A 16,347-nucleotide genomic window follows, 5' to 3' on the forward strand; every position below is an offset into this window, starting at 1 on the left:
CTGCACTTAGGCCTGGCAGAATTCTGTGGGGGAGGGAGCTGTGGAATATTACTGACAGCTGCTATTGTTATGAAAGGCAGCACACTTCTGTGCCAAATACTTATAACTGCATGAAAAAGCAAAACAGATCTTAGGTTTGTAATTGTATGCTTAAATACCTACGGTCAATAGAGAGACCTGGAATTCACTTAGAGGGGCTCCTTTCTTGTTTATGGGCACAGATGTGTTTAATATTTATTTTTAGGGGAGACACACAAGGCATACAAAGGTTTACTACACTCTTAGAGGGTAGCCTAGCCTAAAAATTCAGCAGTATCTCAAGAGATCTGTTTTAAGTTTTCAAAATACTAATTAACCAAGCCTTACTAGCATAAGGGCTATCTCAGTAGGAGATACATGTGATCTCAATAGAAGACAATTGAGGGGATCTAACAAAAAGGATAAAAACAAGACTAAGTCTTCCTGTAGTTCAGAGATACTTTGCTTTTATTCTTTGTACTATTTGCTCTGATGGAACCAGGCAGTGTATTTTAGGACCATGATGTTTTAAGTTATTTTCTAGCTCAGTGGGGAGAAGGGAAAAATATAGGAAAACGTTTTTAGACAATTTCATCTGTAAGTGGAGGTCGAGTCCTGCCTACATATAATAGAATGCTACAAACTTGCATAGGCTACACTATGCTTGAAGGTTCAAGGTGTCAGATTTTAATTTGTTTATGAAAGTCATGGGCTTTTACAAAGGGAAAGTGGCTCTGTATCTAACCATTCCAATTTTACTACAGAGCTGTTACGCTATAAGAAGGATCCTTACATGGTTTAAATACTTTCCTGTCTAAAGCCTTACAGCAGCTGCGAAGGGTTGAAAGGATAGAATTGGCATGGGGAGGAATAAATTCTCTTGCTCTTAATGTGCTCTGCTTTGAAATACTGTGACAGCCACAAATAGCTTTGATTTTGGAGCATGCCCTGCAGTTGAACTCAGTCAAAGCTCTTATAGGCATTTCTGCCCAAGCAATTTGCTTAGGGATTTGTGCTTTGCTGCCTTATGTGCAAAAAACAAGTGTCACAATTAAAGTTTTCTATTCCAAGAGCAAAACTTTCACTCGTTCAGAAGTTTTGTTTTTTAACGTTTTACAGTTTAAGTTCATAAGAGAAACTGAAGCACCCACAAAAATAATCATCTTGGTTGTGAAGCGTGACAGAAGCCCAATACCATATGAGATTTTATTCAAATGTAAAATCAAATTATGTCTTTAATTATAATATGTGTAGAGAAACACAGAAATCAAGTTGGAGATGGATGGGAGCATCAGAACAAAGCATGGCCTAAAGAATACTTGCAACAACATTACATGTCATGGCGACTTTCCAAGGTTTTTCAGTAAAATTATTATGTGGCAACAGTTTTTTTTTTTTTTCCTGGTCACATTATTTGTGCTTGTATGAAAACAGGCAGCTTGAAAGTCAGCAGAAATGGAAGGATATTGCTGAATAGCTTCAGTGCTTACACAACAGCATCCAACCTCTTTAGACATTAATCAACACACATTTCTATTTACCACCTTCCCCCGGTCCCCTCGGGACAAACTGGCACAACCTGTAACTTACCATGATCTGGTATCAAGCCAGTCCCTGGTCTCAGAAGAAGAACAACTTTATTTCCTCCTGCTTGAATCAGCTCGATGGCTCGTGTATGAGTGATACCTTGGGTGGGTTCGCCATTGATTTCAACAATCTGGTCACCAACCTGAAAAGACAATACCAGCCAGGTTAAACTTCATGAAGCACAGCTACTGTAACTGGATTCTTATTCAATATAGGAAAAGCCATAGCTCGACTCAAGCTTTTCTTTTCCCTAGTCCCTTCTATTCTCTGAAACCCACTCTCGTACAACCACTAACATATACAATTAATGTAATTCAGCCATTGGGCTGTTCAGTGAATTCTTCATGTAGATATTCTGCCAAGCTGGCTTCCCTACAAGGGCTCAGGTTACTTGAAATGAATTTTCCATTTGATAAATGTTTAATACATCCATGTTCTTGAGTACATCTTCACTCCATAAAAGTAATTTGTTGATGCTCTGTTATAAAGACTTGCACCATGAAGATACTTAAAATCATGTGTATGTGGTAATTACTCTAAAATTACAACCAAACACCCTTATATTAATATAGCTGAGAGGGTTGCTCATAAAGGAAAGGATTTATTATTCTGAGAGAGATCACTGTACGACAATACTAGCTCAGTCCCGACTAGTGAGATATCAGCTTTACGGACTTTGATGCAAATTTACAAACGTATCAGATAATGGATGTCAGAATATCCAAGCATTTGGGTTCTAACCCATGAAAGATTATGAGGTCCATCTTGCAATTAAACTGATTTTCCATTAGGTGTCACTACTGCATAAAAGTTGCAGTTTAAAGAGCATGTATCTTACTTAGATCAGTTTCATAAAACATTACTGAAGGTGATAGTCCCACATAGAACCCTATGATCATGGAGCACTAATACAATAATAAATGAATGAGGACGACGACATACAGCCATTTGGAAAAACACAGGGCCGAGGTGCGTTTTACCATCTAGTGTTCAAACCAGCTGCAAACTGGGTTATTAGAACTCCTTTGTGTCAGTATCCAAATGTACTACTTAAATTGGGGCTGGGAAAGGCCTAGTTCCATTTCAGTGGCTGAATTGGGAAAGCCTGGAGAGCACAGACTAGCGTACAAGCTTATCTAGGCACGGAAACGTTCTGTCCTGGCCAGGAAGAATTTAGAGGTACCTCCTGTTTCCAGAACCTGCTCCCTCAGTTGTCATTGACATCACTCCTTATGTTTTGTTCTGAGCATTGCATCTATTCATCCCTCTGACCTCTGCAACAGCAGCGATGAGAAGTGGTCCTTGCAAGAATCAGGTACCATGAAGGAGATGGTTGCAAATATTTTCCACCACATGGAGTATAATAACGACACCTCTTCAGCCTTGCTGGCCCTCAGGACTCAAGATTCCCAGCGGGATCTGGCTCCAGTGACAGCAGCAACAAGGGGAGCACTGGTACAGAGAGGACTCCGGTGTCGGCCTATTTGAGTGCTTCCATGGCTGCCACCTCTGGTGCAGTTGCACTAGGATGAGGGAGAGCTCCCAATTTTATCCGGGTATATGCATGATCAGCCCAGTGGACATGGAAAGCAAGTCCCTTTCAAGGGCTGGTGGGGGCACATACCTGCTGCCAAGGCACAGGAGATGAGGCTGTCCCATTATGAACTCATTTTTCAGGGTGCTATAGTTCAGGTGTGAAACTGTTACTGCTTCAAGTATGGAAACGGCCTTTTAAACACAGCTGAATATGCCTCTCCCATACAGTGCAGGCACCCAGCTAATTCACTGAGGTCCCCTGGGAAACAGCCTAGCCAAGACTGCACCCTCTATGTCAGTCAGCATGGAGCTCTGAAATGGAACAATACCTGCCTCTAGCAGGGGCAGGAAGCAGATAAAAGTGGGCTGCTCCATACAGACTGCTACTGTGGAAGAGGAGCCCTGCTAAAACCATGAATCCCCTAGTTTAGATGACCAGAAGGTGATCAGCACCTGCAGGGAGACAGGAAAGAGCTGGGTGTGATCAGCTAGGTAAAGTGCCGTGGGAAGAGGAACAGGGAGGACACCACAGCTTTGTTTTCCTATCTCTCTCTGGTGAGAGGAGGAAGAGATCTTATTACACAATTATCTGGCCTGGCCTACCAGATCTTTGGAGAAATGCAGATGTCACATAGAAGTATAATGAAAGAACGATGAGTTCCAATGTGAAGATGAATATTTGAAATTTGTTTTATTATGAATACCCCACAGTCAAATTTACCCTACAGCCCACCCGTTCTTGGCACAGATGATCCACAGGAGAAAGCAGATAAGTGTGCTGATGTCATTTTTGAGAACAGAGCCCGAAGAGTTATATTGTGTCCCCCCAATAGATTGGGAGTTTATAAAGCTGAACCCAGGCAGAGTTCAGGGAATTGTATATATTTGATTCTGTTTATTGCTGTGAAATTTCTCCAATTAAAGTCCAAGTTTATTTGCAGCTGGGAAGTCTTCACATGCTGGTGACTTGAACGCAAAGCTCTGGAGCTTAGCATAACCCCACTTGAAAGAGCAGTACAAGAGAAAACAGAAGCAGCACTATAAGACTCAAGCAATCTCCCAAGCATAAGAAAAACTAATGACTGTAAATGCTAAGAATTAGCACATTAAAACTTAACTCTTTGAATTTTGCATCCAATTAAGCCTGACATCAGCCCTCAAAAGTAGTCTATTACTGCCTTCACTTTGCACACTACAAAACTGACAGAGAAAGTGAAGTGACTTGTGTAAAGGGCTGTATCACATGTCACTGGCAGGAATGGAATCAGAACTAAGAGTCCCTGATGCTCAGTTCCATGCTTCAGCCAGTACAAAGTCATTTTATGGACAGTAATTACAGAACTGTATTTGGTCTCTGTAGCGAGATGAGACTCATTGGTGCAGTGCCTCCTGCTAGTTGTCCTGGGAATTAGCTCTTTCCAGCCTTCGGAGCGCCCCTCTGCACGCCAGTGTCTTGCCTGCCGCTGGCCCCGTGTCCCTCCCAGATCCTGGTGCCCTTTACCGTGGGATGCTGCCTCCTGGCAGTGTCCCCACACTCTGGGTCTCCCCTCCCAAGGGAACCCCCAACCCTCTATCCCCACCTTGCCTCAGTGGCTGCTGCCAGTCATCGTCTAGGCCCCGCTCACTGGGGCAGACTGCAGTCTGTAAACCACACATCATTGGCAAGGAGGTTGAACCAGCTGCCTCTGCCGAACCCTGGGCTGCTCCTCCCAGCCCCTGTACCTGCACAGGCCTCTATTGAGGCCGGAGCTCCCCAACTCCTCCACCCTTTCCCCAGCAATGCTCTGTCTCAAGTACCCTTCTCTCCCAGGCAGCCAGGTCCTTCTCTCTCAAGAGCTAGAGAGAGACTGCCTCAGCTCCTGGCTCACAGCTCTTTTCTCAGGCCAGCTGTGGCCTGATTGGGGCATGGCCCCGGCTGTGGCTGCCTTCCCAATCAGCCTGTTCTTATCAGCTCTCAGCCCCAGCCCTCTGCAAGGGCTGGCTTTTAACCTTTTCAGGGCCAGAGCAGGGTCACTGCCCCGCTACAGTCTCCAACTGCGGTGACACTGCCTTCTCCCTTTGCACACATTCGGTTTGTTTAGGGGACAATATTTGAACAGCGGGATTCTTAGACATGACACACAAGAATTAACATTAGGATACGTTGGTAGGGAAGGCACTTGGTTTGGAAACATTTTAAAATTCCATGCTGAACAACGAAAGCTCAGCTTAAAAACAAAGGTTGGGTGCTCTCACAAACCCACATTTACCTGGACTCTGGGAACCTTCCAACAGACTTGCATTTCATTGTGCTATTTTCAGTCTGGGTTTCCAAAAATTCTGTTTGGCACTCATTCTGGCCAACTACTGTCTATAGAGAAGAATTCATTGTCAGAAACATCTGTTACTATGTCTTTAGGGTAGATGGCGTCCAGCTTTCTTGGGAGAGGCTATGTCTTTTGAGAGAGAGCACGTTTCTTTCCCCCTACATGCTGCTGGGATTTTTACTTCCTGAAACATTAAAACTATCAACACAGTTTGCTACATCTCTGCAATTACAACTCTTAGACTGGAGCAGTGTAAATAACCATTTTGTGTGTGCAGTGAGACATTAACCACTTGCAGGGAAGCAAATTCTTTGACGGGGTAATGAACATCCTGAGGAGCCCGACCTGTTTGAATTCATCAGTGTCTCTGACACTCACGTGAATTCTTCCATCCTTGATGGCAGGCCCATCCTCAGCAAGTCGAAGGATGAATAAGCCCATGTTGTACTCCTTTCCTCCGCGAAGACTGAATCCAAAACCGCGAGGGCCTCGTTCCAGTTCTACTGGAGAACAGCCAAGACTCTGCATAAGAAATGAGATAAACAATTGTGGACTGAGGAATTTTAACTTTTGTTAGTTTCCTACATTTTCAGGAAAGGTATTTTATAAAACCAGAGAAATCCTTTCAGTTTCACACACTAGACAGGTTTTAATACACAGCTATGAAGGGATGGAATTGAATCTGATTCATCATAACATGCAATTGAATCTGATTCATCACAAAATGCAATTGAATCTGATTCATCACAAACTCACATCATATGATTTGGTATGAGGTGGAGTTATACCAGGGGTGGGCAAACTTTTTTGGCTCGAGGGCCACACTGGGGTGCAAAACTGTATGGAGGGCTGGGTAGGGAAGGCTGTGCCCCCCAAACAGCCTGGCCCCCACCCCCTATCCGCCCCCTCCCATTTTCCCACCCGCTGACTGTCCCCCCTAGGAACCCCCGACCCATCCAAACCCCCCTGCTCCTTGTCCCAAGACTACCCCCGCCCCAAACTGTCTCCCCCGGGATCCCATCCCCATCCAACCCCCACTGCTCCCTGTCCCCTGACTGCCCCGACCTATCCACACCCCCAACCCCTGACAGGCCCCCCAGGACCCCACTCCCCCTGTTCCCCACCCCTGACCGCCCCAGAACCTCCGCCCCATCCAACCATTCCCTGCTCCCTGTCCCCTGACTGCCCTCCGGGACCCCCTACCCAGCCCCCTCATGCGCTGTCACTGCCCCCTTACTATGCTGCTCCAGAGCGGCAGGAGCTCGCAGCCCCGCTGCCTGTGTGGCTGGGGAGGAATGGAAACAGCAGGGGAGGGGCCAGGGGCGAGCCTTCCGGGCCAGGAACTCAGGGGCCGGGCAGGACGGTCCTGCGGGCCGTAGTTTGCCCACCTCTGAGTTATACCCAGCCAAAATCTGCAGAGCAGTTTAATTCTAAGATTCTTAAATATGTATGAACTGTTTATCCATATAGAATGTTCCCAAGAGGTTACAGTAGTTCTGTTTCAAAGGTTTGTTGTTTCTTTTATAACTATAATGATCAGCAATATTAAACTAAACTAAGTTTATAACAACATTAAAATACTAACTATTAGCGAAACATCCTCCCATACTGTTTGACACATGCCTAGTCAGCAACATTCCTAAAGAGTATCTCAACACCGTATCTCCTAAGGGAAAGGTTAATATACACCAGGGGTCGGCAACCTTTCAGAAGTGGTGTGCCGAGTCTCCATTTATTCACTCTAATTTAAGGTTTCGCGCGCCAGGAATACATTTTAACATTTTTAGAAGGTCTCTTTCTACAAGTCTATAATATATAACTAAACTATTGTTGTATGTAAAGTAAATAAGGGTTTTAAAATGTTTAAGAAGCTTCATTTAAAATTAAATTAAAATGCAGAGCCCCCTGGACCGGTGGCCAGGACCCGGGCAGTGTAAATGCCACTGGAAATCAGCTCGAGTGCCATAGGTTACCTACTCCTGCCCTATACTATTAGCATACAAGGCAGTTGAATTTTAGGGCCTCAGTACCACCAGGATCTTGCAGAGACTCTTGGCTCCTCAGGATAGGTGTCTACCTGAGAATGACGGCTGCCTACAATGGAGAGAACACCGCCATCAGGCTGGGGCAAGTGCTTGTGCTCAGGCCAGGGAAGCCTGTAACTGTTGGAAAGTTCTCTTCCAGCTTCATCTTCTGTGACTCCCCTGCAAATTGATGGAAGGAAAGCTTAAGTTACTCAGGTTACATTTACATGGAAACTGAATTAATCTGCAATAGTTACTATTGGATGGACCAGCAAGAAACGTCAGTTGTACAACAATATGGTTTTCTTATGCAAAGCTTATACAATTAAAAAGGTATTTAATAGTTGTTTCTTCATCTGTTATTTATAACCTTAACCTACTGCAGCACATCAACAGACGATCATCAATCGTCAGTCTGTTGGTTGGCACCAAGGAGCTGCATCAGCTATTTAATTCCCGAGTTAGGGACATCTGACACTGGTGTCTTCTGTGAACCCAAGGATTATAAAGAGTACCAAAAAGAGCAGTTCAGTCTTACCCTCTGTTCTCATTTAGAGGGAACCCTTCTCTCTTCCCTCACAAGTGAGGCAGTTTCAACAGTTTATAATGTTTAGTTTATCCTAAGAATGAAGTCTCCCCAATTCATACACAGACAGAACATGATCAGGTACTTCTGAGTAATGTAACAAACATGCAAAATCCAGGAAATGAATCACTTGAGGATTTAATCCCAGACTCTCTGCCATCATCACAATGATTAAAAAATATCAGTGTGTACCATCCAGAAAAAGACCACAGAACTGCTATGAATGGCTTTAAACTGTGCAATGACAGCATCAAGAAAACTTGTAATTTTTAAATGTTTGTTTTAATTGAAGCAGGTAAGAAAAGATCATCCAAACAGCAACCTGCAGTAGTAGGGTACTGCTGAATTATTATGTAATAATGGTAATGCTAATATGGGAAAAATCGGTGAAAAATCCAGCCATGTCCATCTCTTCATTGTGCTACATAACTGATACTCTGTTTCACAGCCAATGTATCCCTGTAAACGTTTTCCCCATTGACACCGTCTCCCAGGATCTTTTTTCAGAGTAACAGCCGTGTTAGTCTGTATTCGCAAAAAGAAAAGGAGTACTTGTGGCACCTTAGAGACTAACCAAATTTATTTGAGCACAAGCTTTCGTGAGCTCCACTGAATCCATCTGATGAAGTGAGCTGTAGCTCACGAAAGCTCATGCTCAAATAAATTGGTTAGTCTCTAAGGTGCCACAAGTACGCCTTTTCTTTTTCCCAGGATCTTATGAACCATTTATTGATTGGGGTTTTATTGGGTGATTTCCACTTAAGTAATCACCCCTTGGTCTGAGAAAAGTGCTGAAGGGATGGAGCATCATCTCTGATCAGAGCTGGTCTTAGATATCTGCCTCCTGATTTATCAGGTCACTGAACAGCCTAGCCATACAAGAATGACATTTCTAATTTCTCCTCAACCCCTTCAGCAGATACCCTCTTGTGTAACACAACAGGGATAGTCTTCAGCTCTGAGTGAGCATAGTCTGTGTATCGATTACAGTTCCCCACAACACATGCTAAAGACAGCACACAGCATGAACACTAACAGTTACATGAGATTATAAGAGCCAGGCTGATAAAGGAATTACTGAGGCAACAATTCCTCACAATTTAAAGTCCTCATTAGGTACCCAGAACGGTGGAGCATTTATGCCTTTTAGATGCAGTCAAGGGCAGTGCCCTGGATGATGCACTCATGCACCTAGATGAGGGCTTGCTGCAGGATATGGGGAATGTGACCCACAGTTGGCTGCCCCTCCTTCCCTTCACTTCTGTGCACGGATTCACCCAAGGATGACTTAGGCTGGGGCTATCACACCAGCCAGGCTCAATCTTTGTTCATTTTTGGTTCCCATCTGTCTGAAAACAAAGGCATCATACCTGTCTGCTGTTGCAGAGTTGGCTTGTGTTGTTCCCATAGGTCTGTGCTGTGGGGCTGGACTTTGTTTGGCAGAGTTGGTTCCTGAAGGGGGGCCACGGTGTTCTAATAACGTCAAACAAAACAGAATTACAGCAGACCTCTAAAAATACACTGTGTGGTATGAGGGGAGTAAACAGCACAAGAGAGTTAATTGCTGTTCTGAGCATTTCTTACTCTTCTAGGTAAACAGCAGCTCTTGTTGTCAGGTGCCCAGAGTGAGAATGCAGGGTTTTTAATGTAAAATTTTAGGAGAAACAGAATTTCCGTTTCCCTTAGGATAAGCTACTGGGCAGATCTGTGCTGCGTGACAGTCACATGCCAGGTTGATGCTGCGCTGAAGCGGAGGAGTGGAGATTTCTAGATTCAGTTCCATAAATCAGGGTATTTGGTGAAGTTCATCCTCCCCATGGAGGAACTTTCTGCTAACCTAAACTACTTTATTCTAGGAATGACAGCACATATTAAGATTTCGATTGTCTGTAACCTGGTAAAGGCAGGAGCAGTGTCAGAACTAGACAAATCCACAGGGTGGATCGTCCCTCCCCCCAAAAAAGTATTTGATAGTGATTTAACAAATCATCAGAAAGATCATCATGATGCCTCCCCCACCCCTACTCCAGCTCCACTGTGAACAGGTTTTGAGCCCAACCCAGCAGGGCTCTTGGAGGCGCTACTGAGAGTCACATCTGCTAATCCATCGTGGAGAAGATCTATCACAGGTAAACTCTCAGGGAAAGTTTACAAATGGTTCCTGAAACTGTATTAAAGGAGATATTTTAATCAGAACTGGAATATCGGAATGTTCTCCCTCTCTTCAAAGAGCCTTAACAGGCAATTTACCTATAATGACATTTTAACAAAATCCCTCTTAGCAGCCTTCACAAAGCGAACCTGTCTCTGACACAGAGAACACATTTACTGTATGTGTCTGATCAAATGACTTACAAAAAACCTCACCATATTTTGAAATACGAAGTGACTGCCACTCAAAAAGCAGAGCAAACCATATTCCTCCAAAATGCACTCAGAAACCCGAAAGGGCAAGTTTTAGCCTGGAATGAACATTTATAGTTCAGTTGCAAACCCTGAAAATAAGGGCTTATAATGGAAAGTGTCACAGGCATTCCAGCCCACTGTTGCTAGGAGTGTGTTAGGTAAATGCATTTCAGGGTAATAACTGAAAAACACAAGTAATTATGCACCTGGAAGTAAAGGAAAGCATATTACTGCTTCTCAGTACAGATTCTTAAATTAGATTGCAGCATTTCTCAGCTATACCAGACCCTGCAGAGTTCATCACAGGGCTGTCTGGCCTTATTGCTAGGACATGCCTTGAAGAGGTTTTCTTCCCTCCCAAGACAAACGTCAACATTTATTCCTGGCATACATTCAAAGGTTTAGTTAATAAGCACAGGTAAGAAAAAGGCCATCTGTCTGCATGAATTCTCAGCTCCTCCACTCATCCTGCTCTCCCATGTTTTTGGATAGTACATGACTAGGGGCTGTTATAAAATGTCTTTGGAGCATGGAGCGGAATTCACTTATTCTAGAATTAGAGAGACAATTGGGACAAAGGATGAAAAGTAAAGAATACACATTTGTGAAAGCTGGAGGGGAGCAGCGGAGGGATGAGAGTTGCATTGTAGCATTTTCACTGCCAATCTAAGAGGTCAGCACAGAAGATACATTGGGGAACAGCAAAGTCAGTCCGGGCTTGAGCACTATGGTGCTGAATAGCTTCCGGCTAAATGGGTATTTCTCTCTCCCCTCAGTGTTATTCACAATGCAACTAACTAGTGGCAGCAGTAGCCAGGCATCCAACCCTATAAAGCCCAACCTGCTTCCCAGAGTGTGTAACTGATTGAGAGGTCTGCATGATCTAATGTCTGCCCTGGCTTTCCCCAGGGTCTGACTGCTCTAAGGAGGATAGTGCCTGCCGAGTATTTTGTGATCTGGAACTTGGTGCTTACTGCAGCTGTGCCATTAGCTGAACTACGTTCCCCAAACTTAAACCAGTGATTATTTTAGAAGCAGTAATTTACTCTTGTTTATGAGCAACATGGATTTCTGTAGTTCCTCCAAACATTACATAAATCTCCAAGCCACATGGCTTCTCCTGTTGGTCACTTTGGGCTGGTTTTATAATCGGTTACTGACATTTTTTTCCCAACACTGATTCTCACTCAGGTCCATGTTTTATCTCTGAATTTTATCTGGCAAATCCCATATGACTTAGGAATGGAGAAAAGCTAAGATCAGGGTTTCTACAGGGTGTGTGAAAAGGGGTGTTACATTCAGATATTAATGGCAGAGGCAATTTATCTCAGAGACAAGGTTGATTAAAAACTAGATAGAAATGGACTTAGCGGAACCTCAACTTAAACTCCAACCGCATTAAAGGCAGGGTGATTGCGTTGAGCTGTATCCCTGTGGCCTGAAATGAATTTGATCTGATAATCATGAAAGCGTCATTGAAATATAATGGATTTTATAAATAAAAAGAGCCTCTCTGTTTCAAGCATTAATAAGCAGGTAAATTAAGTCTTTGATATTCTATATGAAAGGCCAAGATACCATGTTAAATATTTGCAATGAATGTGAAATGAGAAGGAATCATTTGTTGGCTTTATCCACATACTAGCTTTAAGTATTTATTATTTAAGAGTGGAGAAACCCATCTTACTTGCAAAATAATTATAGCAACTTTAATTAAACCTACAAGCAGCAATCCAGAAAAATGCAGTGGTAAGCAGGACTGGAAAAAAGCTCTCTCTTCAAACGATTGGATTTTACACATTTATAGTGAACTATTTGTGTAGGGAACAATATAATATTAAGAGCAGAGTTGTATGGGAGCTTTCATTAGAAAATGCCATTTCTGAAGGTGGGACTTTGGCATCACAAATATTCATTTTGCTGCTTAGAGGATTTCACTGTTTTGTGCACTGAATTTGCTAGCAACCTGAGAGGCTTTGCAGAAAAAACAGCGATCAGGATGCGAGTTTTCTCCAAATGTATCTTTAGAAGAACTAAGGGCCACAAAATGTTTCCATTGTGTCCTGGAAATGCAGCATCAGGCAAATCTGTGCATTTTCACAGAGCAAGAGGAAAACACTGAAAATGCCCAGCAGGGCAGGATGTCTAAGAACTGGATATTCGCTAGGCCTTAGGGTGCTTGACTTCTGTTTGGCAACAGGGCCCCCGAGGCAGAGCTGCCCCATGCTACTCGCAGTGCCTTGTGGACGTGCATAGGCAATAGCACCGTAGGAACTTACCGTTTAGTTCTGGGGCAGAGGCTCTCCTGACGGGAATTCCTGCTGCACAACGCTAGGATGCCAAGTAAGCTCAGAAAATTCAACTCTACTTTTCACTGACATCCCAGAGTGCAGTAATTTCTTCCCCCTTCTAAAACTTGAAGGATCAGATCTTTTTCACGCTAAGAAGTGCTAGAGCTGGATGGGGAATATTTCCTGTCAGGAGCAGTCTCTCTCTCCGATTTCTGTGGAGGGGTCTCCATACCACAGCACTGATTCTCATAATGCCTGAATCTTGTCTTTTCAATAAAACCATCTCTGCATGTGTCTCCCCTCCCCCACTCCTCTGCACTTGTGCCCAGCTTCCATCAAGCAAATGAAATGAGCTCCACAATCCGTCACTCACTAGGTAGATTATTTTCCTAAAACCTCCGACGTCTTTATACCACCTCCTTTTCAGCTTGTTAACTTAAGAAGATATAAAACCAGACTCTGGGGCTTTGTATCTATTTTATTACAGAAATACTTGGTGATCATGTGGCAGGACGCCGCACCCTGCAGGCTGTGCCACCATTGGTATCCGCACTGGGGAGAAATAAGCAGGCATTTTTCTTACCTTCCTCAGCAACGACAGTCAGGGTAACCATGTGGCCTGCATCTTTAATCAGCTGCACTATACTGTCATGGGAGAGCTCTATGATTGACTGCCCATTCACAGCTGAGATACGGTCTCCCACTTTCAGCTTCCCACACTGATCAGCTGGGCTCCCTTCAATAACACGCCCGATCTTGTGGGGAATCACTAGGGAACCAAGAAGAGGCATGTCAGCGTTTTCAGCATACACTGTACTTGTTAATAGGCAGCTGCTGTTCCTGTTCATTTATATGAAGCACTCCAAATGTAAACAACTGCTGTTACCTATCTCAAATAAATCAGAGTGGCTTTACCATGGAGTGCGTTCAACTTGAGAGGAACCAGCTATTTATTGTCACTCTGACCTGCACATTTGAATCTGGCTAACAATAGGCAGCAGGTGGGGTTGATATAGAGAATTCCACACACCCTGCAATACTGGCTGTCTGAGCCACGCAGGTTGAGTACTAAGAAGAAGTGGATCTTGTAGTGGTGTTTCATTTTGTTGGCAGCCAAGGTTCATTACCCTTAAATCAGAGCAAGCTAAAATCAAGAGCCTTAGCAAAAAAGGGCATCATATAATTTCACAGAGTTTTCTCTCCATTGCATACATGGAAGGAGGCACTATTGGAGCGAATGACAATAAATCAACCCTGCCACTTTGATGTGCAAGACAAATAGGGATGCATGTAAACAGAGAAACGGTCAGAGGAATGGGAAAAGACTACTTCCTCTGATTTGCTCTGTGTGGCTAAACCTATAACTAGATAAAATGGAGAGAAAATTGTAAAGCATTGTTGGTTCCACTTCCAAAGCGGTTACTTGGTGCACCAATCTGGCAGATTACAGGTAACACAACGTTACTTATGCATACTCTCCCTTAAACGAATCTTAAAGTTTGCCATTATGAAACACAGGTTATCAAGATAAATTTCCTACCATGCCTCCTTCAGTTTATAGCAGGTGTGAAATTATAGGCCATATGGCTCTGCGATAACCTCCTCAAGGTGACACCACTGCCAGTAGCAACTTCCACCACTGCCTGGCTATCAATAGACAACCAACAGTTAATGATTCCCCACTCATTGATTTGTCCGTCTGGTTTGTACAGGGTACAGTTTTTATACTAAAACAGAATAGGTCATAAGGGGTCGTGTACTGTTAAAATTTGAATGATAAGTTTTTCCATCTAAAACAAATTTTACTTGAGCCAATGAATTAAACAAAATAAATATATCAGCTTTGTGGCTTATTTGAGCTACGTCAGATGTGCTGAGCAGGATGTCAATCTATACACAGGATATTTGGGCGTTACTGGAATGCGTTTTTTAGATTCTTCACAATGTTCGAGGTGCTGTGCAAACAGGAGAGAAGGTATGGTCCCTTATCATCTAAAAGGCACTCAGACATAAGGGAAGTAACAAAAGGTATTAGGCAACTGACCAGGTGTTTTAATATCAATGTGAAAAAAATTAGACAGAGAATTCCCCAAGTACTCAAACAAACATTGCCACGAAAGAGGGTATTTTAGAGGGATGTGAATGAGAAGGCAGTGGCCCTACAGAGCATCTCAAGAAAGGCAGTCCATCCATAAATACATGTATAATATATAATAAAATTAATATGGCTAATATAATGTTATAGCAAATAAAAAGTGGAAGTTAAATTGTGAAAGGAGTATGCATTTCTATGGAACACACTGTGTATACAGTGTGGAATACCACCCAGTTCTTATATAATGCCTTTGATTAGTAGAACCATAGGAGCTAGGCATCAAAGTGGCATGGATTAATAGGTTGCTGAAGCTGGTATCACTGGCAGAGTGGGGAAGAGGGCCACTATGAAAACAGAAAAGAGCAGATGAGTGGGAAAGGGCGAAACTTTACAGGCTCCTAAAGGTGACTATGGGAACCCTTCCAGCCCACTGGTACCAAGGAGCATTTGTCCTGTTCAGACGCCGCTGGAGTCTTGGCCTGACTGATCCTCCTCTTAGCCATGGGGTCAGTCTCATTAGATATGACCAATGCGCCTCTTTCAGGAACTACACGTGGGACCAGGCAGTGGCACGGTATGGAGTTCCAGTCTGGGATACATGGGGATAGGCGTGTTCCATTTCCAATTCCCAGGTATCTCTCTGCTCTCGTATCGAGTGTGCAAAGTCAAAGGTCTGCAAACAGCTTTATGCTGCACACTGTCCTAAGAAACTTCCATCTCCACGGTCATTTTCCCTTCATTACAGCTAGCCAGACAGTTTTATACATAAAACAAGCCAACTATGACAGATCCACTGGAACAAAACAAACCCCACACAGCATGCAAAGCCAGCAGAGTGAAGGAAAAATATTAACCAGGCAAAGCCACTAAGAGCCTCCCCCTGGCACATGAGAGCTATTATTATGCCTAAACGAAAACCTTTAAAGGAAGCAGATCACATCTGCACAGAATGAATAAAATCTTATGCATCAGGATTCTCTGAGGCAATTTGTTCTGCCATATGCAATAGGTTGGTTTCTTTCTTGCTTGCTTGCTTAGAAGTACTGAAGCATCCTTTGGAGGGAGGAATAGATACAAGGAGTTTGATGCAGCAATGGTAAATATAGGTGCACAGACTGCTTTTTGATCCTGTGATACAAGTACAAATACCTTGCAATACTAGGGAAGAAAAATAAAACATTCAGACTTCATTTACTTTACAATGTGGCTCATGACAGTGGTGCTGGGTGTAGTCAGACAGAATGCAAAGGTGAGCCAGAGAAGTAAAGGTTCTGGACAAAGGTTTTTCCTACTTCTGCATTTCTGGGCTTCATAGAATATCAGGGTTGGAAGGGACCTCAGGAGGTCATCTAGTCCAAACCCCCTGCTCAAAGCAGGACCAATCCCCAACTAAATCATCCCAGCCAGGGCTTTATCAAGCCTGACCTTAAAAATATCTAAGGAAGGAGATTCCACCACCTCCCTAGGTAACGCATTCCAGTGTTTCACCACCCTCCTG

At 43.5% G+C, this 16,347-nt stretch overlaps 2 protein-coding genes across 13 annotated transcripts in view; one reads left to right on the forward strand and one right to left on the reverse strand.

Moving 5' to 3' along the window:
- Positions 1 to 16,347, forward strand: part of PHTF1 (putative homeodomain transcription factor 1) — a 129,593-nt gene that overhangs the window by 32,558 nt on the left and 80,688 nt on the right. Inside the window, exon 19 of one of the 7 annotated variants that reach the window (XM_077839055.1) lies at positions 9,914 to 10,013. The exons of 5 other annotated variants lie outside the window; for them this stretch is intronic. In XM_077839055.1, the coding sequence (XP_077695181.1) occupies positions 9,914 to 9,919 (6 nt within the window). In that variant the 3' untranslated portion in view covers positions 9,920 to 10,013. Of the gene's footprint in view, positions 1 to 9,913; positions 10,014 to 16,347 lie in introns of those variants that run through there. One more of the 7 variants, XM_077839054.1, reaches the window with a different exon arrangement.
- MAGI3 (membrane associated guanylate kinase, WW and PDZ domain containing 3) overlaps positions 1 to 16,347 on the reverse strand; it is a 212,105-nt gene that overhangs the window by 1,769 nt on the left and 193,989 nt on the right. For 5 of the 6 annotated variants that reach the window (XM_077839043.1, XM_077839042.1, XM_077839046.1 and 2 more), the window contains 5 exons: positions 13,338 to 13,523; positions 9,428 to 9,530; positions 7,525 to 7,651; positions 5,826 to 5,969; positions 1,609 to 1,747 (listed from right to left, as the gene is read on the reverse strand). In XM_077839043.1, coding sequence (XP_077695169.1) covers positions 1,609 to 1,747; positions 5,826 to 5,969; positions 7,525 to 7,651; positions 9,428 to 9,530; positions 13,338 to 13,523 — 699 coding nt within the window. The remainder of the gene's footprint in view (positions 1 to 1,608; positions 1,748 to 5,825; positions 5,970 to 7,524; positions 7,652 to 9,427; positions 9,531 to 13,337; positions 13,524 to 16,347) is intronic. The other variant, XM_077839044.1, reaches the window with a different exon arrangement.

The sequence above is a fragment of the Eretmochelys imbricata genome, chromosome 21, assembly GCF_965152235.1.
Source record: "Eretmochelys imbricata isolate rEreImb1 chromosome 21, rEreImb1.hap1, whole genome shotgun sequence".
In the NCBI taxonomy this organism is placed as follows: domain Eukaryota; kingdom Metazoa; phylum Chordata; order Testudines; family Cheloniidae; genus Eretmochelys; species Eretmochelys imbricata.